At 41.3% G+C, this 26,462-nt stretch overlaps 1 protein-coding gene across 3 annotated transcripts in view; it reads right to left on the bottom strand.

Moving 5' to 3' along the window:
• sytl5 (synaptotagmin-like 5) overlaps nt 1–26,462 on the bottom strand; it is a 43,281-nt gene that overhangs the window by 6,666 nt on the left and 10,153 nt on the right. Inside the window, exons 2-11 of one of the 3 annotated variants that reach the window (XM_027291338.1) lie at nt 12,906–13,240; nt 12,607–12,822; nt 10,963–11,075; nt 10,735–10,852; nt 9,019–9,159; nt 8,183–8,291; nt 7,949–8,078; nt 4,869–4,969; nt 4,198–4,293; nt 1,473–1,535 (exon numbers count right to left, since the gene is read on the bottom strand). In XM_027291338.1, coding sequence (XP_027147139.1) covers nt 1,473–1,535; nt 4,198–4,293; nt 4,869–4,969; nt 7,949–8,078; nt 8,183–8,291; nt 9,019–9,159; nt 10,735–10,852; nt 10,963–11,075; nt 12,607–12,822; nt 12,906–13,024 — 1,206 coding nt within the window. In that variant the 5' untranslated portion in view covers nt 13,025–13,240. The remainder of the gene's footprint in view (nt 1–1,472; nt 1,536–4,197; nt 4,294–4,868; nt 4,970–7,948; nt 8,079–8,182; nt 8,292–9,018; nt 9,160–10,734; nt 10,853–10,962; nt 11,076–12,606; nt 12,823–12,905; nt 13,241–26,462) is intronic. The other 2 variants (XM_027291339.1, XM_027291340.1) reach the window with 2 other exon arrangements.

Below are 26,462 nucleotides of genomic sequence, written 5' to 3'. Positions count from 1 at the left end.
TAGCAATTATCTCCTATTGATACACTCACTAATTATTTGCTTCTTTCTAATCCTTTGGTGAAAAGTGTCACAGTTTTCTAAGGCCTGACGTGAAGTCATCAATAGTCCAAAGGCCCAAAAGATAGAAAAGAAATCAAAATGAAACAGAAATAATAAACAAAGCTCGGTCGAACAATAGGCTACATTAGAACAAAGGAATATTGAATATAAGTGTAAAATGAAGAATCAGAAGAAGAATCAATAGAAAAAAACACAAGGCAAAATAAAAACTCCACAGTCTTGAAGAAAATCGATCATCTTGCCAGTAACATCCAGAAAGTTAACTTTCCTTTAGCTGTGGGTGTATTGACCTGTGTGGCTGCAGTTGGCAAATTAATTCTTACAGGAAGCACGAAACACATCATTTTACCTTCTCATACTGTGTACCTGCAAAAACCTATTTCATGAACAAAAGACTCATTCTTCAATCATTAGAACCACAGCAGGTAATTTTGTCTGGAAAATGTCTTTGGAAGCAGACAAACATGACTATTGTTTCTCTGCACCGGATATAACCAGTAAAAATCCATCTAACCTCAGTTAGTTCCTGCAGGGAACCAGTGTGATACATGCATGGAGTGTTTGTGTTGTTGTTAAAGGTGAGGAGCAAAGACTTAATGGAAATAGACATAGCTCTTATAAAACAAGGCAGTATGAGCACAAACAGACAGTGGACACAGAGGTATATTCAGAACATATTGGTATATTCAGAACGTACAGGTATATTCAGAACATACTGGTATATTCAGAACGTACAGGTATATTCAGAACATACAGGTATATTCAGAACATATTGGTATATTCAGAACATACCGGTATATTCAGAACATATTGGTATATTCAGAACATACAGGTATATTCAGAACATATTGGTATATTCAGAACATATTGGTATATTGAGAACATATTGGTATATTCAGAACATACTGGTATATTCAGAACATATTGGTATATTCAGAACATACAGGTATATTCAGAACATACAGGTATATTCAGAACATACTGGTATATTCAGAACATATTGGTATATTCAGAATGTACAGATATATTCAGAACATACAGGTATATTCAGAACATACAGGTATATTTAGAACATATTGGTATATTCAGAACATATTGGTATATTCAGAATGTACTGGTATATTCAGAACATACTGGTATATTCAGGATGTACTGGTATATTCAGAACATACAGGTATATTCAGGATATACTGGTATATTCAGAACATACAGGTATATTCAGAACATATTGGTATATTCAGAACGTACAGGTATATTCATACTGTACACTTGTATTATCGGGAAAAATCAGCATACAATATTGAATGCTGTGTGTAATATTTGTGCTCTGGTGCTTTGCTGCTGTGGCTTCACTGCTCTATAATGTAGTGGAGAGTGTGAATGCATGCAGCGACGTGGAAGGGGAGACTTACAGTCTCGGCATCCGAGTCAGGGACATTGAGGTACCACCTTCTCTCCGAGCCAGGAGTGGAAGTCTGGCATCCGATTCGTTTAAGTGATAGAGAAGATAAACGGGAGAAAGCAGGAGGGGAAAAGCAGAAGCAGAGAAAGATCTGAGCTCTTTGATGCGTTAGTGATAGAGACAGACCCCGAGCACAGACCCCCTCAGCCCCCCGAGGAGGAGCTGCAGAAACCACATTACACACGGTTACCATGGTGATTATCAGAGGAAACCACAGAGATTACAACTCATCTGGAATCGTCTGTGAAATCGGCATGGCCGCACGCAGGGCAGCAGCCACAGTGAGGAAGAAGTGCAGCTCCTCTATGATGCTTACAATGAAATCATTAGATAATTAAATCTTTCACATTCATCTCATCCATGTGTGTGTGTTATATGGAGACACAGACTTAAATAACTCTGGAATATAATGAAATATTGTTCATTCACGTCACCCTCCAAATGAACTGTTACAACTTTGTTTTTAATTGTTGTAATCTAACTATTATACTGACAGGTGTTACTATAATTCTGTCCATCCCATTTATATCAATCAGAGTAGGATTATTATTAGTTAGTTTGTCTGTCTATCTATATTAATCTGTTTTTATATTTATATCTATTTATATTTTTATGTGTTTCACTATTATAATTTAATAAATAATAAATACAAATGTATTTATTATTTATTTATCTATCTATTTATTTATTATTTATTATACATTTTATTGTGTATATTATTATCATTTATTTATATTATATTATTTATATATTATTTAGTTTTATTTATTTTATTTAGATATTTTATAGTTTTATTTTACTTTTTTTATTATTTATCTATTTTACATTTTTAATGTGTTTTTATTATTATCATGCATCTGTATTTATTTATTTAATTTATTTTCTTTATTTTTTTATTTACAGTTAATAACTTAATTATTTTGTATTGATATTTTAATTAAATTTTTACTTATTCATACATTTTAGTACAGTTACTTATTCGTATTTATTTATTTATTTTTCTTCTCACTACAAACTGATAAGATAGTGTTACCTCAGTGGTGGTGGGCTGTTTTATTGTGTGAAGCACTTTTGTTTGTTAAGCTCTATACAAATAAAGACTGATTGATTGACACCTCTCTACCAATCTACCAGCATCATAAATCTTTCTTTATTGCAGGTCTGCTGTATCAGGCCACATTAGTTTGAACTTGGTGTACCTAATAAACTGGCAGCTGACTGTTACTCATCAGAAAAACAAGGTTTCCATGAAGCCTGCAAAAACTGATAATGGAAATTGGACTATTAAATAAATGATACTACTTCAGCAGTGCTTTCATTATCCACCCAAAGCCCTCCATGCAGTGAATCATGTAGCAGTGGGCAGAGTATATTAGCTCGAATCAACGACAGACGCAACTATCTGCATAATGTCCCTCATCATCAGCTCCATTCATACAGACAACGGCAGCTCAGTGACGGCTGTTAGTCATTCATGAGATGACACGATAAATGTCAGACAGGCGGGATGTCTGTCTCGCCTGTTTACCTGTGAAGTTCCCAAATTATACACACACACACCCACACACACACACACGATTCATAACTGTGTTTTCATGTGTGATAATATTAAATTAAACCATGCAGACAGTTGGTTTTATGTGCACAAGTTGAGCGATGTCTGTCATTTCAATCAAATTTAAGGACAAAACTAAGTGAAGAAAAAAAAAATCACATTTTAAAGGAACAGTGTGTACGACTTAGTGCTGTAGTTTCTGATTGCAACTCCCTCGCCTCACTCTCTCACTGCTTCTAAGGTAACAAAAACAAAATGATTCATATGTTCAGGTGATTACACACTAATGAAAACACATTTATTCATAGTATATTGCATTTCTGCCATATTCTGTAAATAGAGCTGCGTAAATCTGACACACTGGACCTTTAAACAGTTCAGTTCAGTTTCTCTGTTATTGTGAAACCACATCGAGCACGTCTCCGTCACGCTGTGGCGAGACAGAAGCGTGCTCGGTTGGATTTTGGGTTTGAAAAACTGGTCACAGTGAGATCTGTAGATTATCCTGAGTTAACACTGATTTTGGAAAGAGATGTTACTGGAAAGAGATTTGAAAGCGACGGGAGGTCTTTTGTTGTTGTCATTGAGATTTTTTAAAAAGGACATCTTCGTTTGTGTCTCATAGTCTGAATTTATTTGTTAGATAAAATAAAGAGACACAAACTTTAACTGCAGAGCTGGGTGATAATTATCTGAGGGATGATTTGTTTATTTAATCCATCGTTAATATAAAAATATAAAATATCGACTTGTGCACATACAGCAAAACTGTCTGCATTGCTCCAGGTGAGATGTTTGACGCATATAGTATGATAAAAACTAAATTAAAATACATGTTTCATGCAGCAACAAGTCTCTATGTTATCATACTATTAGTCAAGGTAGTTTATGTAAATGCTGGAGGCTTCCTCAGTGTTCGTGACACAAGCTGTGTCCTGGCCCTAAAGCTCATACTATGTTTACACAGTGAATAACAGAACATACACACCTTACACATCATGTGACGGTGAGTGCATGCGTGAGTGTGTGTGTCCATGTTTGTACTGTACAAGAGCACACAGGACTTCCAGAATCTGTTTTGATGTTCTCGTGTTTGCACTAGTTTTAACGTGGGCGGTACCGTTGACACTGCGTTGCTGAGGCGTCGGCTGTGCGTCTTGCTGTGGGCCGACATCAGGGCGTCGATGTCTTCGTCCACGTCGTCGTCAGAAAACTCCTGCGGACGACAGAGTTCAGATTCAAAACAAAAAGGAGGCGAGGCGACATCTGGGAAGCTGGCCAAGGCGTCTTTGTGTGGGTGGATGCAGCCAGCTTCCATAAATTAAATCGGACAGAGTCAGGACGGAGAGTGGTAATATGTTTATACTCGCTTTTCACACACACAGAATCACAATGTCATCGGGTTTAGACTTGTGTGAGCATGAATGGATGACTAGGTTCGGGAACAAATCATGTGTGAGCGCTCCTTTGAATGCAAATGAACACTCCGAGACAAAGCAGCCCTATACTGACCATCAGATCCCTCCACCTGTTTTCAGCCTACAGCCGTTTAGATGCTTGTCATGCTCTTTGAAGTGAGCTCTGAAGTGAAATTAACATTCAGCCCCATGTCTGACGCATCACATCAGCCCACAGACCCTGAGCTCAATATGGACACACTACAGTAGAGTAGATGTATGGATTCAAAGGGAAGCAGACGTGGACTGATGAATCAAAGAAGCTGTGATTGTTTGCTGTGAAATGTGTGAGGGGTTACACCCGAAGGAGGGTTCATAGATCAATGCCGCTTACTGTTTCGTTGAGCCCCGGGACCGAGCGGCTTCTGTTGCTGAAGGTGTCGTCACTGGGTTCAGATCCAGGAGCTGACAGGTCCATCTCTGAGCGGCTGTGATCTGGTGTGGTGAGAGGGAGGAGAGATGGTGAGTTTTAAAGATGCTGTTTGAAGAGAGAGAGAGAGAGCAACTGGAAGGCAAAAACCACTGAGCGCAGAAAACTAATGATGATCTGCTAAGACAGCATGTGAGCATCATAAACATGCACATATTTACACTCCGTGTAAGAGGAATACTTTAAATTTATTTATCTTGCTGCTAATGTTCATAAAATTAGAGAGTTGCTAATTTAAAGGAACTCTTGGGGAAATTCGTTCATTAGTTTTCTTGCCCGAGAGTCACATTAGAAGACAGAAACCATCTCTCAGTGTTGCAGTTTGCCTCTCGAAATTTAAGTCATTTTTGAAATATTTGGCTCTGATCTTAGATAGATAAAAACAGGTTTCTCATTTCCAGCCGTAAACATTGCTTCTGTTGAAATGACAACTGTCACTGGCAGATAAAGTTGCCACTAAGCGGCAACCTCTGTGGCTATGAGTGAACTGTAATTCCCCAAACGTCCACTTGAGGCTGGCTCCAGAAGTTAGTCAGTCACCATAAGTCCCCATGTTCAAATGTCCAACTTCACAGCAGAAATAAACATGTTTACAGCCTGGCACCAGGGGCGCCACCAGGAATTTTGGGCCCCATGACAAAAAAAATCTAATTGGGCCCCTCTGTGCAGCTGTACATCTCTAGGACCTAACTATCCCATCAAAAGCTTTACATAACTCTAATCAAAGGCTTGCAACTGTTTTGCGTCTTGTAGTTTAATTCTAGTACTAGCACAATATTTACTGCTGGTGATTTGTTCATGCACGCAAGTCTGCATACAGTATCAATTCACTATTTGATGCGAGATTAAAGCCACCATAAAAATGTGCTAAGGCCATTTTTATTTAACTTTTACTGCCTAAACCACGTAAATTTGATTAATTTGATTATTATATTTGAAATATATGTACTCAGTGGTGATGGTTTCATAATTTTATATTGGTGTTTACCTATTTTTTGGGGCCCCTGTCAGTCGTGGGCCCTTGGGCCTGCCTGGTACAAAAAACAGTTGTGGTCTTTATAGCTAATTTCCCCGTTCATGACAACTGTACCGACATCACGGATAAGCCGTCCAGACAAGCTGTCTGTCAGTCGACGTCATTGTTGTTCTACGGAGACTCACAGGTTGTGTGTGTCGGCTAACACCTCCAGCTTAATTCCTTTTATAAACACAGATTTGAATAACCGAGTGAATGAGCTCAAAATGTTTGCTGTGGAGTATTTCTGTTGCTCATGGCGCAGAGTGAATCACTCGGTTCATGACTCCAGAGGACTGTAATGTTGTTATTAGATCGTCCTGTGTTTAGAGTCATCGTCGTGCCATTTTCCAGATACACAAGTTGACAGTTCCCCGAGGACGTAAGCAGAGACCCACCCCCTCCACAGAGTGTGTGAATTTGTGTGTGTGTGAGAGAGAGGGATAACCCACTTGGTGGATATTAATCTTGCAGAGGCTCAGAAACCTCGTCCTTACTGAGAGGTTAAAATAACATTTTATACACAGGCCTTTAAGCTCACACAACATAGATACATTATCAATATTATGTAATTATTTTGTACTCTACTCTGGAAGAAGTCTCAGTCATCCACAAAAGTGATCTCTGAGGTCTACTGGGTCATTCGCTAACGACCAAACACTTTGCCCATGTCTATGATCTGATGTTTTAATCCTTAATGTAATTTATGTGACCTCATTGGCTCTGTTTCCTTTTTTCCTTTATTTTCATGTTCACAATAGCAGACGACTTTGAAATTGATGTATAAGAAATGCAGAAAATTCAGTGTCTGACACTTTATGGGGACCTGCAGCGCCCCCCCTGAGTGATTTGTGACCTCTGGACATGTGGTCCCGTATTTTTCCACAGCGATGTTGAAACTTGAAACTAGATTCATGATGTCACGCTTTAAGTGAATGTAAGATAACACCATCATTCATCAGGATGTTTTCATTAATATTAATCTAATTAATGTAGGAATTAAGAGGAAAGGTGTGGACCCTTAAGTAGTTTTCAATTAGTGGACAAATTAAGGCTGGGTATCACACTGAACAATCTAAGATATGTGAATTAAGTCATGGTGTTTTAAGCCTAATATGTTAACGATTTACGCTAGAGTAGCTGAACACAGTTTAATTCATGCTGTAAACTTTTGCTTTTAAGGAACATGGAGTTTTTTTCAGCTGTAGAGCTGGAAGGTACATCTATGAACTTCAATCCTTATTTAATTTAACTGCTCTCGCTGCTTCCAGTCTGTATACTAAGCAAATAACTGCCTCTGTACTTAACACACAGACATAAATCTTCCAACCTAGGGAGGGTATTTCCCTGAATACTGAAGTATTCTTTGAAACATGTAAAATAAAGAAAGAAAACAGGAAAGTTAAGTTGAACCTTTGTCTGAGATTTGAGTAGGACAGGCTGCATCTTTAAAAACACAGCGACCGTGTAATGAGCCGACGAAGGCAATTAAAAAAGAATCTTCTATAAACTAGAAATACAGAGCTACACGTTCAGCATATATAAAACCTATATATGTTCTAACAACATCTGTGGATGTAAGTGGGGCTCCTCACTCAGCGGCTCTTTTCCAGCTCACGTCTCTTTTGAAATCTTGACACACTTCTCGGCAGCTGTTACCAGTGAAGATAAAGCATCTGGCACAGACGTGACTCCTGCTTCAGACAGGAGGAGGATGGGATCATTTCGTCCTTTAGGGGGTACTAAAGCAGCTGAGCAACCTCCGAGGCTGTGAAGTGCAGAGCTCTTCAGAAACTTGTGGGTGGCGTCACACATACGCTGCCCGTTCTTTATAGCGTCAGTGGTTTTTGCACAGGTCAGACTCTCTAACATCATCTCTGATCTGGTTATCGCCGCCTCTAACACGTCTTGAATCTGATATAGAAATGTTGCGAAGCTGTGAGACAAAGCAAGGTGAGAGAGTGTGTACCTGATGAAACCGAGGCCCTGGACACCGAAATGGTCGGGGTGCCTGAATCCGTCCTGTGATTCCCCGCAGCTTTCTTCTCAGACGTGCTGTCACTGGAGTGTAAGCTGGCAACGCTCTCCGCTCCGTCAGGCTTTGTGCAAAAACAAATACACCCAAAACAACTGTCAAATCTGGATGTTGCCCTACAGCGTGTTGCAGTATGTGTGATTGTGTTTGTGTGGATCAGTTGCTGACCCTGACCCTCCGGTTGTCGCTCGGAGTTGAAGATCTGTCCGGAGTTTTGGAACGCAGGTTGTTGGGGACCGTTGGCATCCCTGAGGACTCCAAGGCCACCGCACCGCCCCTGAAAACGAGAAAGAAACCAGCTCAACAGCAAGTATTTACATTCTTCATCATGAAAAAATGAGACGCAGACGTTGCTGTGCTGGATCGCCGGAGCTGAGCCGCAAGATCAAGCTCTCGATTTTTTCCAGTCCATCTACGTTCCAGCCCTCACCTGTGCTCATGAGCTTTGGGTAGTGACCGAAAGAATAGGATCACAGATTAAAGTGGCCGAAGTGAGCTTCCTCTGTCGGGTGGCTGGGCTCAACCTTAGAGATCCCAGAACCTGCTGGAGGGACTACATATCCCATCTAGTCTGGGAACACCTCAGGATCCCAGAGGAGGAGCTGGAATGAGCTACTGGGGAGATGGACGTCTGAAACGTCGTGCTAAACTTGCTGCCACTGCGACCCGACCATCCGGATAAACGGAAAGAAATGGATGGATTATGAAGATGTTTCATTTAAGTCTTGCATAGTCGTGTAACACTTGTGGGAAACAACCTGCCCGAGGCTCTTTGGCTGCATAAATCAGATTTACTCAAATATCTTTATCGATGCTTCAATGTGACTGAGCTTTTAATAACTGTTATTACCATCCCACTTGATTTTTCTCGTGGTTTCACTGCAGTTACGTTGCCTTGACGCCTGAAAGTGTTCGAACAGATATAACTCTTCATGCTGCAGACAGAAGGCTGGAGCGTGGATACCGTGTTGTATGCAGTACATGGTGCATTTGTGGACAGTCACCTGTTTGAACGTGGACTCGGAGCAGAGCGAACACTTCGTACGCTTTGAGCATCCCCATCCGAAACAAATTTGAGACTGGTGCTGTCGACTTCGTTCTCCGGCTTCAAGTTGGATCGGTTGGCTTTTTTATCCATCTTCATCCTTCTCCACACAAACACACACAAACACACACATGTACACACACAGGGAGTCTGTTATCTAGTGTATTGGAGATATTCAGTCACATCCACTATTGCAGGATCATTACGCTGTGTCTCTGTGCTCCGTCTGTTTCACCAGTTTACATCCTGCAGAGGAAATACACCCTAGATGACTCAACAACCCTGACACTTTATTATATTACTATTGTTTTAGTTAATTATTTCCACTAAGTGGGTGGTTCTCTGTCCAATAAGTTTCTCTTTCTGGTATAAAAACATCCTGATGATTACTTAAAGCATTTATTTATATTTTAATTATATTTTACGCAGCATCACAACTTTTTTGGAATCAGGGTTGCACCAACATCGTCTTTGCGACACTGTTGTGGCTAACTAACTCATGTTACTGTAGTTACAAATTAAAAAGGTTTTAGGTTTTATTTTGTAATTCACATCCATTTATGTCCTGTCTTTGTTGTATTTTCCTTTCACCTGTCTCTCGTTAGTGTCACCTGTCTCTCGTTAGTGTCACCTGTCCCTCCTTGTCCTGTATGTGCTCCTTTGTGGTCAGGTTGCACTGTATCCTGTTTTGTTCTCTAGTCCTGAGTAAGTTCCCAATTACATATCCTGTTGTTTCACCACGCTCTCACCAACCACTAAAAGTCAGTCCCAGATTTACTCGTCTGGCAGCTTCTTGTTCGCTTACTCTTCTTTTCTCTTCTTAGTTTCTTCCGTCAACGTCCCTGTTACGGATTTTTGTTTGTTTGGACTTCACTTGGATTTTCTTTGTTTTTGTCTGGTCCCACCAGTTGCTCTTTGTTATTTTGAGTTTGTTCCTTCAGTCACTGAAGTTACATTTTTGTATCCATCTGTGTTTGGGTCCAATTTTCAAACCGAAACAACAATAATACAAATCCAGGCTGTCGTATTTCCTAACACTGAGGAACATTTTCTCTTTGTGTTTCACTTCGAAACTTAAATTTTCACAATCCTGACACATGAATCTGATGATTGTCCATCACTACTGTTTGTGAAATTTGACGCAGGAGCACAACTTTTAATATTAAACATTGCAGATGAGAAATGTGTTCAATAAAAATGTTTTATAGTTCTTTTATTTAAAGAAATTGTGTTTGAATGAATAATTAATGATGAGTTATTTATTTATTAGTCAGCAGTCACTAACGTAGCTTCATTTTTTATTTACAGAGCAGCCCTGATATCTGTTGTTCAGAGCTCTTTTCTCTGTATGGCTTCTTTGTTTGAATCAGGAACCATTACAGTGCAGCCACGATGGGGAGCGATGTGAGCGAGCCAGAGTAATCCAATTACTGCCGTGTTGCTTCATCAAATGTATTTTAAAATGCATTCAGGATCTCTGAAAAATCAGATGAGCGTCCACTTGATCTTTCTAATGCATTTGTACCGAGTCCTCAACGTACTGCAGATTTCTTTCAAATGTGGTTTGGAATGATTGTCGCTCTGCTTTCTCCATATTTCATGTTGTTCACCGAGTAAATTCATAAAACCTACGTGTCTGCATGAACATATAAACTGAGCTTCTATCACGACTCACCCTTTCCTCCTGACGCCGTTCATAACACTGAGCACTGCACTTCTGTTGGACTTTGGGGTGTTGGATCTCTCCGGCTCAGGAGGGTTTGGCGGGTTTTCTGTCAGCTCTGTCTCTGTGACTAATCATGGAAAAACATTGAGAATCAATCACTCAAACCAGCATTTATCTTTCACCATGTAACATACTATACTGTTTAGATAACAACTTTACAGTCGAGGTGAAACTCACTGATAGGGCTACTCAGGATTGTCTGTTTGATCACGTCACCGCTCGGCACTCCCTGCTGGAAACGCTTGGACCGCTCCTCAAGGAACCATTCTCCTGTCACCACCTTCAGCTCCCTGCAAACACAACGCCCACGTATTACTGGACTCAACATACTTTCTGTACTCTTAGATATATAATAATGGTCATACTGACCACGGTATGAAAGGAGATGGGTAGGGGATGATAAAGCTTAGATTATTTACATTTTATTTAGTGCATGAAGATGATAGCATCAGATCATTGAAAAGGAACAGGAAATTAATGAACAATGGATGATGCAGGAGCCAAAATGTTTGTTTGTCCTGTGCTGGTTGGATGTTCTCTGGATCAGTATCATTTCCAGTAATTGGCACACGGGGTGGTTCTGTGGTTTACCTGTTCACAGACTATGACTCTTCTGTTGACTGTTGTAACGTGATGACAGGTTAAGTTTCGTTTTATGTTTGTCATTCTTGTGTATTCTTCTGTCTTCTGCAGGCTGTAAAACATATCCAGGACTGTTCAATACCAGATGTTCTGCTCCTGTGTTTGCCTGTTTGTGTCTGAGTTGCTGAACTTTAGCTGTGGGTTACACGCGTAGGTGGAGAGAGAGAGAGAGCAGAAACATCTGTGTACTTTAAGACAAAGTTGTGAAATGTTGTACTTCAGGTAAATAAACTTTGTAAGACAAAGTTAACCTTACGTAAAAGTTGTTTATGTACCGCCATGTCTCTCTTTGGGCGATACACAAGTTATGTCATCGTTTGCAAAAGACAGTCACGTTAGAATCTGACGTCTTCAGCTTAGAGACATCAGAAATCTGCTACATGACTTTATTTGCTCACTGTAGACCCACACTGAAAAAAGACCTGGTCTAGCCGTGAAGTGTGTCCCCCACCTTAGGACTTGTCATGACAAATCCAAATAAAAAAAATACAAATTGTGTTTTTTTTTTTAAATCCCTGATTTAAAAGGTTTGGAAACCACTAGTAGAAACACCACAGATAAACATTTTGACTTCTCATAGCAGGAAAAGCACAGGTGATGACCCCACCAGCCACGTCTCTGTCACATCGTGGCCTCGACGCTGTTTAGGTCCGGTCTCTACGCCCGCCAGGCTTTGTTAACTTGCTCAGACTTAGTCATTCTTCCCTGGTTTATATAAGGTAAGTTTAAGTAGGCTGCATAGTTCAACTGTTTCTCTTCTGAGTGTTTTAGTATGTGGAAAATCGCCATTTGTGTGTCTAACTTTAGCAGCTTTATCTGCTCTGTGCTGAATGATGCAACTGCTTGCAGTGTCCATCAAAAACAGAACTGCACAGCGGAGACGCTTCTGAAATGTATCTGTGACGCTTCCAGTGGGGTTAGAAAAATTGCCGCGACCAGCTCCGTTGGCCGTGGTGCCCCACCATGCATAATACATAATATCATGTTGTCTTTAATATTATTAGTTACATCTTTTCCTGCTATGACGAGTCCAAATGTCTGCTGTGAAATGGGTGAATCAGTCTTCTAGAGGAGCACTGAAACACCTGACGCCCCCGCAGACAAGCAGAGACAGATGTGGTGTCATTAACCATCTAATCCAAACCATCTGGAGTCCGCTCCTGCAGACGTCACACTTACAAGATCTTGGCACAAACGTTGCACCTCCACTGGCGGCTGTTGGGAGTTTTAACGCGGCAGTCATTGCAGACTCGCAGCTGACACTCCTCGCAGAGATCTCCGCGGTCGAATATCAGTCCCAACGTCTTCAGGCAGCGGGCGCACTGTCGTTCCCCCAACTCATGGGACCGACGGGAACCCTTTCGTTTGATCTCCAGCAGCTCATTTTTCAGCTTCCTGTAGAGCAGAAAGGGGAGAACATTGATGAAAACTCAGAGCGAGATGAACACGAGTTTAGATGGAGATGCTGAAGTCCTCACCGTATCCTCTTCTCCTCTCGCTTCCTCAGTTTCTCGTCTTTCTGCAGCACCTTCAGGATCATATCTCTTTCATGTTCCAGCAGATAGGAGAGGTTCAGATCCTCTCCGACCTGCTCCATTGGTCCCTCAGTCGACACTCGGCCAGTGAATTCAGCCAAGATGTTTCATGGAGGAAGTCAGAGAGAACTACATTGTGCTACAGAGTGCTCCTCTTTCTGTAACGTTCTGCTGATAATTGGGTTGTCTGGCATAGTCTGAACTTCCCTCCAGTCGTTCCTCCTCTAATCTTCTGTTTTTTCAGGGAAGCTGACAAGATGTGGCCACTCTCAGGAAACCTAGACACAAAGGAAAGTCAATAAAATATGGCTGACATTAATAACTCAGAACAAATATCGAATAAATGCTCCGGCATAAAGAGACCTGGTTGATGTGCTCGTCTTGTGGCCAGTCAATTAAAGCATTAATTAAATTAGCACAGTGATTTTCAGTTTTACAAGCACAAGTAATTGGTAGATATTTGACAGCTCTGCAGTAGCCTAACAACCTCCCAATTAGGCTCCAAAGTCTGACATTCGGAGTACAACACCCACATTTTATCAACTTCTATTAGCAAAGCTCAATCTCTACCTGAAACTTACGACAAGACTAATTATCTGCACACAGTGACAAAACATTGTTTTGGCTTTACGCCGCACAACAGGCTAAAATACCCACAACTGTTGGATGGACTGCAGTGCAGATATCAATGCTCCTCTCTCAGGATGAATTAAAGCAACTTTTCTAACATTAAATGTAGATTTAAATCCATTTTTCTGCACTACGTAACGTAACGCTTTACAGTCACACACAACCAATTATCTCTCTGATGTCCTCCGGCTGCTCCGCCTCAACTCTCTGATTTACAGAGTTTTCTGATGGACAGTGAAGTAAACTGCTGCCAACTGTAGCTGCTGTTAGCTCATGCCGTTTAACGTTAGATTGCCAGAGCACCGCGGGAGTGTTAGTGTTTGTAATCAGCCTCTGTGGACATAATAACAGAGGTGAAATGACGGAGGACGTTGACGGAGGAAACTAAGAAGAGAAAAGAAGAGTGAGTGAACAAGAAGCTGCCAGACGAGTAAATCTGGGACTGACTTTTAGTGGTTGGAGAGAGTTCGGTGAAATAAAAGACTGAAAGACAGACGCCGAGCTGGGCTGACTGCTGTTGGACTAGTCAGTAATATTAGTTGGCTGTTAAGTCTTGTGATGTTTGTCGACTCGCTAGTGTGTTACAAGAATTTTTAAGAAGAACCCTTGAATGAGGAGGACTGGATTCAAAGTATCAAAGTTTAGGTTGAATTTAATATATTGTACAAGAAGGAGCGTTTAACAGTGCAACACACAAGAGTCTTACAGAGAAAAGGTTCCCTGAGGAGCTCTATCAATAGGTTCTTATACATTGTTCAAAAATGGGCTGTCTCTGACACCTCCCCACTGATACAGATAACGTCATAACATTTAGTTGGTTTACTGCTCAGTAATGAGCACTATATTTTACATCCACATGGTACTCCCCTGGCCTGTCTCTCCTGTCCTTATACCACTAATTTATAACTGTCTCTCCCTACCAGCCTCAGTAAATCAGAGGCCAACTAAGGGAGGTATGCGAGACATACAAAGAACAGAAAAGACACACACTATCTGTATGAGTTAAGAAATCTGCACAACAGTATAATCCTAATTTTTACAACACATAGTATCACAAGTAACATAATCGTAACAAACACACGTGTGCAGCTGTCCGTATTTACAACAATGTTTTTTGCCTGTAGACTCAGTGAGCAGTTCAGTATCTTGCCAAAAAAACGCCATGACACACTGATGCGAGGAACCAGAGTTTGAACCACCGGCCCTTAGATTATGATAAATGATCCACAGAGAACAGTGTGAAGCAGAAATGTCACCTCTGGCTGTGCTGTGGAAATGCTAAGTAGATCTGATTTCATCTGATGCTAATGTTGCTCAGAAAAATGATGTGATTTGACACACACACACACACACACACACACACACACACACACACATGGACAGATTGTCAATCTTGCTGCAGTGCTTCATAAAAGTAAACTGCTTTGAATAACCTGTTTTGCACAGGAACAGCCTTCCACGCTGTCAATAAAACCAACCACGAAGATCAGAAACTAATATATAGAGGCTTATTAGAGGCACCGAGAAGAGGGACAAAATTCTGCCGGCGCTCTGCGTAAATGAAGTTAGGAAATAAAAATTGCATGGAGTGGAGCGATCTGCATAAGCCCACACCAGCCTCCTTCAGTCCTTATTCATTACCGTCTCTTTCATCATCGCCCTTTCTTCTCTCGCCTCCTTCCCTTCACTTTACATGAATTAGCACTAATGAACCGGCAGACATCATTTCAGCTTCATTTGCAACCGAAGGCACTTCATGACATCAGTGATTATGGCGTTTTAAGCTGAGCTGCAGCTGCATTGTAGCCAACGTGGACACCTTTAAAGACGTGAGGTGGGGATTTAATAGAGGAGATCACAATGATTTACAGATAACTTTGCATTATTATGCAACTGTTCATTTTCTGTGATCTCCGATGGAATAAGACTAGCAGGCTGCGTTTGAGCATGGTGGTGCTTCGAGCTTAATAATGTCAGAATGCTAACACGATGATTCTTAACTGATGTTTACCATGTTTGTCATTTTGTTTTAAGCACGTTAACATTTGCTAATTGGCACCAAATAATGTCATTAAGTTTGCAGATATTTGTTTATATTGGTCACATATTGATCTTTAAGCAATAATTACATGAGTGGGTGTGCTTTACAGTCAATATTGGCACGACAGTGATGCGGTCATATGATCATACAACAATTACCAAGTTAAATAAAGCATAATATATTGTTTTGCTCACGTTATTGCTCAGTTTCCATGGAGATACATGGGGCCTCACTAACAGCAGTAGACTCTTTTATGTAATGGCACCAAATCTACTACTCCAGCAAGTAGTCCGAGCCTTAGGAACATCAGTGATGAAGTCTACTCCCAGCCAACTAACATTCAAGTTTTCTAGAGATCGTGGGGTTTCCTCAAACTGAATAAATACCACATACATGAACACTAACCTGACTTCTAGTTCAGTCTTGTTGTGACCGAGATATCTGCTGAAAAATATATATTTTTCCACGAACAGATTTAGCTACAGGTTCTCTGACTCGCACAGTTGTTGGGAGGATGTGATCCAGACATTTCCGATAACTCCACGGCGGCGTAAAGTCCAAAAGTCAAAATATGTTGAGAAAAGATGGAAGTAAACATGTTTTTATGTAACTAAATATTCTGTTTGAGTCCATACTAGTCGACATTTAGTCTTCAAAAACAACATGAGCTCCAACATGCTGCACGCAAACAAGGTACACGCCTGTATTAACAAGGTACACACCTGTATTAACAAGGTACACACCTGTATTAACAAGGTACACGCCTGTATTAAGGTACACACCTGTATTAACAAGGTACACATCTGTATTTACAAGGCGTCCATCAGCTCTGTAAAATCCAGGATATTCATAAAAGAAAGCTGAAATTTGAAATTCACATTTATTACTTTATTAAAAGTTAACTTCCAGTTCTCTTATTCAGATTTAATGACATGTTATTTTCAGGATGTAGGAGATGGCAGATGAGTCAGGTGTGCTGTCATGTTAAATCTGAGATCAGATCGGCTACTTATTGTATAACGTGGGTTGACACAAACGTCAAACCTCATCATGGCACTAGACTAGAGGAAACAAATCAGGACATCACCAGAGGCAGTAGGATTTATTCTCTGAGGACCAACAGCTCAAAAAGACGTCTATAAAGTTGACTCAAGACCAGCAAGACTACTCTTCTAATAAAACTCATATGCATCTGCACAGAAAGATAAAGGCAATATTTCTTGTGGGCCGTAACTTCAGTACCCTCTTCACTTCCAGGCATATGTTTTCAAGTCTACCCTTTCACATCTACAAGTTTAACACGTCTGCAGGCATCTAAACTCCCACACATAAGAACCTATGTACCTACATGTGTTCAAATCTGCCAGTAGTTCATCTTCAGCTTGCTCACAAACTATATTCCTATTATTCACATCAGGACGAGGATCATAACGAGCAGAAATATCAACAGAAAATTAACATTATAACCTCCTTAAACGTAGATTTATTACAGGCCTGGAGTTAGTTTTAACTTTGTGTGTGTAAATGTGTGCGAGGAAGTTTATAACAACTTTCTGGCAGTCAAGCAACCCGTGACACAGGACGCTCCTGACGTACCGGGCTCACATATCAAATATTTGGTCACCAACATCAATAAAGTGAAACTTGATATTCATTTGAGCTTCTATCATATTATGTCGTGCTTGTCTTAGAGTTTGAACAGTGTGCTGCAGTAGGCGTGGTGTCCTGACGCAGCCCTCCCTGAGTACACAAAGCATACATTCCCGCTGACGGGTAAACACGAGCGAGGAGACAGTTAAACTTTGGCTTGTGAGCAGAGGAAATGCGCGGTGACTCACTGCTCTCTCAACACGGTGTGGGGAAGGTTTTCATCTTCCACAGCATTCAAAATTCATGTTGCTCAAACATCTAATGGATCATTTGTCACAGAGTCTCTACCGGGGACATCTGGCCACAAAGCCACATCGTGGTCTTTCTCAGTGTTTTGTAACTACGTGGCATTTTACCACCAGTCAGTCTGGTGTTTTCTGCAGGTGGCCTGGCTTAGAGACAGCCGAATCAATCTGCCAATTAGACCACAGGTGTGCTGGGAGCAGCTGGGCTGGAAAGCAAAGTAGGCATGGATGAGAAATTAACATGGGATGAACATAAAATGAAAATTACCGAACATCAGTGGGCAGATTGAGGAACAGAGAGAGAAACCAAGGTCACACCATGCCTTCTCAACAGCTTCAGGCTTGCACTGTTCCTCCAGGAGGAAAACCTTCAAATGTAATTAGTTTCATAGTAAAACGAAGCAAGATGACTCATTTTATTTAGCTATGGTCGCAAAAGGGACCAGATAGTGTTTTGCTTTGGATGAAGCCCCCTGCAATCATCAATTAATATAAATATTAGCTCAGTTTGTCAGTCAGGCTGCCCAGACTGTGAGCTCAGAGCACCGGGGGAGTGTTTATGTTTGTACCACAGGATTTGTGGAGCATGGTGTCGTGCCAGAACCAGAGCCGGGCAAGTTGGCAATGTTAACAGGACTCAGCTAGCCTCTATGGATATAATGACAGAAGCAAAAAGACTGAACAGGACTTTAATGGACGAAGAAGAGAAACAGTACAAGAGTAAATCTGAGACAGACTTTTAGTTTTTGGTGAGAGTTTGGTGAAATAAAAGGCTGAAGGACAGACGCCGGTCACGGCCATCCAATGTTCGTTTGGAGCTTTACTTCAGAAAAACTCCGCTCATGTTACTAACCTAACTGCTGCCAGTCGACCTTCATTATGAGATGTTCTACCAGGTGTTTTTCTTTTGGGATCTCACAACTTTTCTTTTATTGCCATTGTCTTTTTCAAAATACGTTGCTGACATCAAATTCAAAATGGGCACATATACTATAACACTACAATTTCTCAGTTTCAACATTTGATTAATGGTGTTTGTGCTATTTTCAATTGAATATGTGGTTTCAATGTTTTGCACATCAACACGTTTTGTTTTGTATTTAGCACAGTCTGATAATGCAAAAATACATTTCTACCTAATGTAACTTTGAAAGTTTGTTAACATTTTTGTGATTATGACAAATCTACAGTTTGATCCTACTAGTAAATATTGTCTGTGCAGTCAAAGCCTGATGTAGATTAATGGTCTGTGACCACCGACAACTCATCAAAACTACATCAGTGAGCCGCGCTGTCGATGACATGCTCATTCATCACAACAAGTATGGCACTGGGGTTTATTTTAATTCAAATCACACACACATCATCCTGTAAATACTGTAAAGAGCCTCCGGTCTGTGGCTGAGAGTGCTCCACAAATGCATTTTATTTTCTAGATTTACTGCAGTTATGATTGCTACAAACTGCATTTCCCAGACGTTTGAGGAAGTCAAGGAGCCTTTAAAATAAATTAAACTACACTTAGGCTCTTTGAATATTTACATATTTAGTAGTAATCAATGAGCTTGGTGCTCACAGCCACAGATAATGTTAGACTTTAGAGATGGACCAACACATAAGGTGTTAATTACCTCTGTGATCACTGGATCCTTAACACTTTAAGTTTCCCCCCTTTAGCCACACTGTTCCCCAGCAACAACAACAAACACCTGTTCTCTCCAGGTGATCATTAGCCTACATTCAAAGTGTAATAAACACAATACAATGTACAGTAAGTAAAACATGCCGATGGTCCGAATTCCAGTTAGCAGTGGAACTTTAAACTAACACAATAAAACACATAACACAATATTCGTCTGAGTGTACACCCACATCTGAACTCACTCAGGTTAAGAAGCAAATGAGAGGAGCATCATCTCTGCCTACCTCTGCCTTTGTTTTATTCTTTATTCCCAAATGTGAGAGAAATGGGAGCAAAATCATCTCCATGTTCAGGAGATGATGGAAAATATCTATCATAAACTAGAAATTTTGAGTGTGCCTGACTCTGGCCACGTCGCCCCCATACATACACCCGCAGAAATTTTGAGACTGACGAGTGGGCTGTTGCCGGAGGTCTGACGCGCTAGCAATTACCATTAGCATAAGCATGTTAGCAAAGAGCATGTCTTTACTGCTCTGCTGTCTCTGTCATTTTAGACAGACAAGTTCAAATTAAGTGCCAATAACTGCTAAAATGGCCGCCGTTGGGCTTCTGCCTGCTGGCCCCTCCCCCCTCTCCTCCTTCAGGCAGGCTTGAGGTTGCCAAGCAACCAGGACCAACTCCAATCAGCAGAGCAGTTACTGCACCTGTTAGAATGTCAGTTAAGAATCCTGACAGACAGAGAGAGAAAATGCTGAGACCTTCCCTTGAACAGAAGGATCTCTGGCCAAACCGTATTTCCGATCATTGAACCGGCTTAATTTTGAGCATCCTGTGCCCTTCCTGAACGTCTACATAGTTGTTTTGTGTCGATAAGTGAAGAAATGTGCCCACAGCTATTCAGAGAAACGTTACTTCTGCTTTCCGCCAGAAAATTTCCTGCCTTTTTAACATGGCAGTCTATGAGGCTGTGGATGGGTGTTGCTGCCGCATATTTGCGTCTCCCGCCAAAGCTATATATCTGACAGCTTTAGCAGGCGAATGTGAGTAAGATGACAAATTTTCCTACGTTTCTATTTATAAATCGTGTCTGTAGTTGTGCATTTGAGGCCACGGCAGTCGAATACGTTTAATTTTTTCACTGATCGTCCACTCTAGCGATGACATCACTCACTCTAGCTCTCGAAAATTCTCGCAATACACACCCATTCACTTTTTGGCGTTGTTTTTGGCGATTTTTGGCAAAACCATTTGCCGAAACTCTTAGAAAAGTCATAGCACACCGATCCCAGCTGAGCCGCACGTTTTGATACCTATTTTGTGTGTGTGCAACAAAAACTCTGGGAGGAGAAGCGAACCGAAAAAATGACGTAAGAATAAGCGGAATAAGCGCGGTGGATAACATATAGTGTGCGCTTATACAGTAATTTGAGATGGTAAAATCTGTTAATATTGATACTTTTCCACACTGATTTATACCACAATCTGACTAATGAGATGCAAAATAACCGATATCTCTCGCCAAAAGGTCAGTTTAGTCGATAATCTTGACCTTTTCATCACATCACATGATCTTCATCAGCGTAAAGTTTGACCGCATGTTCACTTGAAAGATGTCTCATCCATTTCATAACAGCTGAGCAAACTCTATCTGCTAATGAGGATCATGTGATATGATCAAAAGCTCCAGAACAGCTAATTGGCAGACCATCCATCCTTCCATCCATTTCCTGTAACTGCTTATCATCATCAGGGTTGTGGGGGCTGAAATCTCACTGGGCACGTCTCTGTCACATTGTGGCCACGGTATTGTTTTGATCCGTCCTCCATGAGACTTCAAACCTCACTGGGCGCGTTTTAAAAGTAGAAGTTTTTGCCCGCCAGACTTTGTTTACCTGCACATACTTGGTTTATGTTCTTCTAAATATGTAAATATGCTACATAGTGAAATTGTTTCTTTTTTGGCTGACCAGCAGTTTGCACGGGTGTTTTATTTTTAAATGCTCTATGCTGTTTTTGTGCCTGACTTCCGCCCAGCTTGAGCTGCTCTGCGCAGATTGACGCGGGCTGCTTGCGGCGTCCATCAAAAATAGAACTGCCTGCATCTAGGACGCTTCTGAAATGGGCTCGGTGGGGTTGGAAATATGTTGAAAACATTGTAGAAACTTTTAGACCAATATAAGCTTTATTTTGAAAAACTAGCCTGGTTCTGGACCTCTGAATCATCAACCATATCTCTGATTCTTTCAAATTTGTCTAGTGTTACACTCATTGACCAATCAGGGCTTAGTAGACAGGTCTTTCTACATAACTAACTATCTACTGTACCTTGCTACAGTACATTCATAAAAACGGCCATGTGTGGGAGTGATTGAGGGCTGCTGGGGGTGTGTGAAACAATCAGGATATAACTTTTTATTTCGCTGATTAACCGGCTTTATCAAGGTCGGTGCTCCATCACTCTCATTTACTGTCTATGTCACTCAACCAGAGAATACACCTGTGTAGTCTCAGTTTCAGAGACATTTCAGGCTGACTGTGGAGATCTGAGCGTCTTATTTGCGGCAACCAAAACACACTACCCCCCTCAAATGAATGCTTTAAATGCCTGAATGTGCCCATAAGGCGAGAGGTGGTTGCACACTCTGGACTAGTCAGTCAGCAAAGCAAGTGGTGAAACTTAACCTCAATGAAACTAATTTCCAAACCGATTAGCTGTGCTGTGATGCAGTTCATCAGGCTGAATTCTTTATATGTTGATTATGACGTCAGAGTGGAGAGCTGCCACAGAAAAATGCTCAAAACCCAGCTCGTATGAACTTGAGTGATCTCAGCTGCAGGGCTGCTTTGAATGTACGAGGCAGCGTTTGCTCCATGCGGGAACACAAAACCAGATATGTGGGTCGCCCCCCATCCTCTTCAAAATTCATCAGCTTCTTCTCTCTGCAGCTTTAGGCTTATCTCACGGAGGAGCGGCACACATCTCCATTGCCTTAAAGATAGCGAGTGAATAGTACAGTATCTTCTTCACCTTGTATCAGCAGATTTCTTTTATCTCCAGGGAGGGTGATGTTTTTCCAAATAATTTCCCTTGGCTCTACGTTATCTACAAAATGTTGACAGAGTGTGAAGAGCAGCACGTCCAGACCATTAATATTTTACACAAATTTCCAGTTTCTGTCAAATCTCGCTGCGTCTGGATGGTTTGAAAGTTGGAGGTACTTACGGACGTCAATGCAGCATGACTCGGCTCTTGTCTTTTGTTTTAATGTATAAACCCTAAATCCTCTTGTGGTAATTCACAGGATGTCGTCCTGAATCATTAATGTAACAAAAGTGGCAGGAGACGGTAAGGATAATTGGCAGGGAGCATCTCTGGTGACCATTAAACAGCAGGTCACTTCAACTCAGCCTTCTGCCAACACAGGGGTTTGTATACCACACACACACACAGACAGATAATGGGAGGCATGCCGCACGTGTAGGAAACATTAATTATTCATCTGCAAAGGTCAATAAAGACACACATCTCAGCTGCTAACAGCAGAGAACACAGTGATGCACTGTATCTGTGCTTTGTTATTTCCTGCATTAACAGGCAGGGTCTGTTTTCTAGACTCTAGTTACTGTACACTTCACCTCCTCACCTCTTTAATCACCGCCGCAACATCCATGCAAATACCACATTCATGTCATATGGGAGTTACCATAATTACCAGGTTCCAACTTGTATACGGTCATCACATCAAGTGGTGAACACTATGAGGAAACCTCCTGATAGCTCAGCTATTTATACGACTAGGTGCTGGGTGATATGGAAGTGTTGGAGGACTTACATCAGCCGAAGTTACTAGAGGATAAGTCTGGTGATATTTTAGAGATTTCTGAATAAATAAATAATAATAAATCCCACAAAAAGATTAAGCAAAGCCTGATGTAGCTTACTTCTCGTCACTGTGAAACCACAGAGTTTTGTTTTGCTGCAAACACTGACGAGATCACCAAATGTGTATTAATCCATGTGTAAAAATAGTCCCTAACAACAACAACAAACAACAAGTTTGAGGAGTGATTAAAGTTGCATCAGAAAGTGAGAGTAATATATTCATCTGCTTCATATTCATCACCAACTGTGGACAACCTCTACATGGAAGATGAGTGTGGGCGATACATGGGTCAAGATAATGTCGCAGGAGATCCACGCTTACACAGAACACATGAACTTGGTGGACATCAAGGTCACATGAGACGGTGACCTTTCTCAGACTGTGACGATAGTTGTCACGACAACAACAAGCACTAACGAACCACGTGGAAGCTACGGCCGGGTCTACGACCCTGCCTAGGATATACTCGGATCTCCCACCGGTCAGTCAGAGCTGAATAAGCCTCTTGGACGAGAGTTGAAACATCTTCACGGATCTATAAGCAAGTCCAGCTGCTGCAGACTTAACCCTTCTTGAAGAAAGATGACCCGATGATGGAGAACCTCCACGGGCTGCTGCTTTTAGAGACAAGGAAGGGAAGTCAGAAACTATACAAACTCAAAATCAAGCTGTCTTTGAAAAGTTTATTTCTTTGCAAAGGAGGTGACAACAAGTCACACATATACATATAATACATATCATTTACATACAAATGTATTAAGGAGGGAAAAATACCTTTCATTACAACCAGTTCATATCAGAAATAAATATTTTAAGACGTTTCTACTAACACACATCTAAGAGAGACTTCTTGATCTTGACCGATGTATCGCCCACACATCTTCCATGTAGAGGTCCACAGTTGAGTCCATGACACAACAGTAGATGAATATATACTTTCACTTTCTGAAAGAGCTTTAAGCAAACACTCCTCAAACTGCTGTTGTCAGGGACTATTTTCACACATGTGTTTGTGTAACATTTGAACGATAAGAGAAGAAATATACATCCGGCTTTGTTTGTGTTCTCATGTGTAATATTTTCCCTTTCATGCAAAGATATATCCATCTACTCTAGATTAAGTGCAGCACAATAAAAGCTCTATGAGCCACCATTATTGTCCGTTACCTTCAGGGAAAGGTGGAATCACACACACACACACGACTGCAGAACAAACTGGACTTTAAAGCCCGGCGGGGAGGTAAACTAATTCCAGGGGGAAATTTCTCGACAATGACAGATGCGGCGCTGATTGATCAAAGCGCGACAACAGTCAGCAGACATAAAATTCAATTGCTTTTATAAGTAAGAGGACAAGATGAAGCACAAAGCTCTTGAGATAGAGTTGCCGCACATAAAACCCAGAGAGTCAGGCCAATCAAATTTACCAGTAGTGAGTCCACAGACACGCTCGCTATAAAGCAGCAAGCAAACACACACACACACACACACACACACACACACACACACACACACACACACACACACACACAGTATCTTCCCCGTGCTTCATGTGAGCCGTTTGGAGGTTGTTGTTTCTCACGTAGCTTATCTGAACTTAAAGGAAATGAAGCAAATAAGATTTATCCCGCGATCGCAGCTGTGCATCTCGCCGCGTGTAGTCCACTTCCTGAGATCGGATGTGGACCTGTGTTTGCAGCGAGGTGAAATCAATAGGCAGTCATCGTCTCAGGCAGAAAAGCTCCAGACGAGATCTGGCAATGCTGGAGGAGGAAACTGGAGAGGCTTCTGGGAAGATGCGAGCACATTCAATGATACATGACGTGTTTATCTGAGTGGAAAGTATCCCTGCCTGTGTGTGCTTTTGCATTTAAGCGGTGACCTCTCTGTCTGTCTGTCTGTCTTTTTCTTTGTTCCCCTAAAACACACACACACTTCCACTCACACACCTTAGGGCAGGTATTAGTATATCCACAAAACACTGCAGTGCACTAATGACCCGCTCTGTCAGACACACCGTCCATGTCACTGCCAATCAAGCGAGAACCTGCCTACAAATATTCCCGTCACTCGCCTCCCATCCTGTGGATTCTCTGCATGCCGGCAGCTCCTCTGAAACACAGCACATCGTGGTCTGTCAATCAGAATCCAATTTGAAACCTTAATTACTTGGTTGACTCAAAGGTAATGAAGCGACATTAGACACTGAGATGAATAACTCACCTCTGTCAAGCCTGACACTTTGCATAACGGTGACTACGCTTGCTGTCCTTGCTTCGATTTGGCCTTTTGTCTCTGATTATAAGTCTACAGGGAGGACGGTGATGTGCTGAAATAAAGACAGCTTCCATCAGAGCGGCAGTCAATCTTTTGATCTAATCTCCAAACTGGCTGTCCACAAATCTTCATGCTCGGGCTGAGCGTTAGGACGACTTTGTAAAGGTCGGGGTATTCCAGTTCAAAAGCGTTCGTGGCTGTCCTGAATGGCCGGCGGCTGTCATGGAGAGGTGCGAGACACGATAATCGCTGAAATGGGGGTAAGATCACGCACGTCTCTCCTGAAAGGCATCGATGCTGATGGTGCTGCACTCGCTTGAAGACATGAAAAATGATAGTAGCTGCAGGGAGACTAAAATAAGAAAGCAGAAATCAAATCAATGCTTGTTTTCTCATCTTCGCACGCCTGAGAGCGACACGTGGAATAACTCGTGGTCAACTTTTACCATTAACATCTATCCAAACTCACTTCTACGATTATACAACAGTTATTTTTGACCGAGCCGGGTTCAAACCAGGAATCTTCTTGCTATGAAGCAACACTGCACAATCACTGATATCTATAGTTAAATTACAGCGTGACATCACCACAGGTTTCTAAAGAACAGCTCACTGTGGTGAAAACAAAACAAACCATCTGTAACGACACCTAAGTGTCAATCAAAGCGTCCACGCTGTTAATCCTGCATAACTTTAAGCCTTAATATAATGTGAACAGGTGAGTTGTATATAAATTCACCCTCAGTACAGTTGTCATGAACGGGGAAATTAGCTACAGAGACCAAAACTGTTTCTTGTACCAGGCTGTAAACATGTTTATTTCTGCTGTGAAGTTGGACATTTGAACATGGGGACTTATGGAGACTGACTCACTTCTGGAGCCAGCCTCAAGTGGACGTTTGAGGAACTTCTACATTGGTTTCACTTCACAGCCACAGAGGTTGCTGCTTGATTTTGACTCTAAAGTATATATATTGTTGAAAATTGTTTTACAGATATCTGAAATTAACATTTCCACTAGTGAAAAATAAATAAATACTTGTCAGCCCAGCTGATTAAATGTTAAAAGTCCTCAGCTGCTCTGACAGTTACACAACAAATGAAGATATTACCTACAAAACATGTGAT

The sequence above is a fragment of the Larimichthys crocea genome, chromosome XVIII, assembly GCF_000972845.2.
Source record: "Larimichthys crocea isolate SSNF chromosome XVIII, L_crocea_2.0, whole genome shotgun sequence".
Classification (NCBI taxonomy): Eukaryota; Metazoa; Chordata; class Actinopteri; family Sciaenidae; genus Larimichthys; species Larimichthys crocea.
The sequence above is the reverse complement of the archived record's forward strand: the minus strand, read 5'-3'. Positions and strand labels throughout refer to the sequence as shown.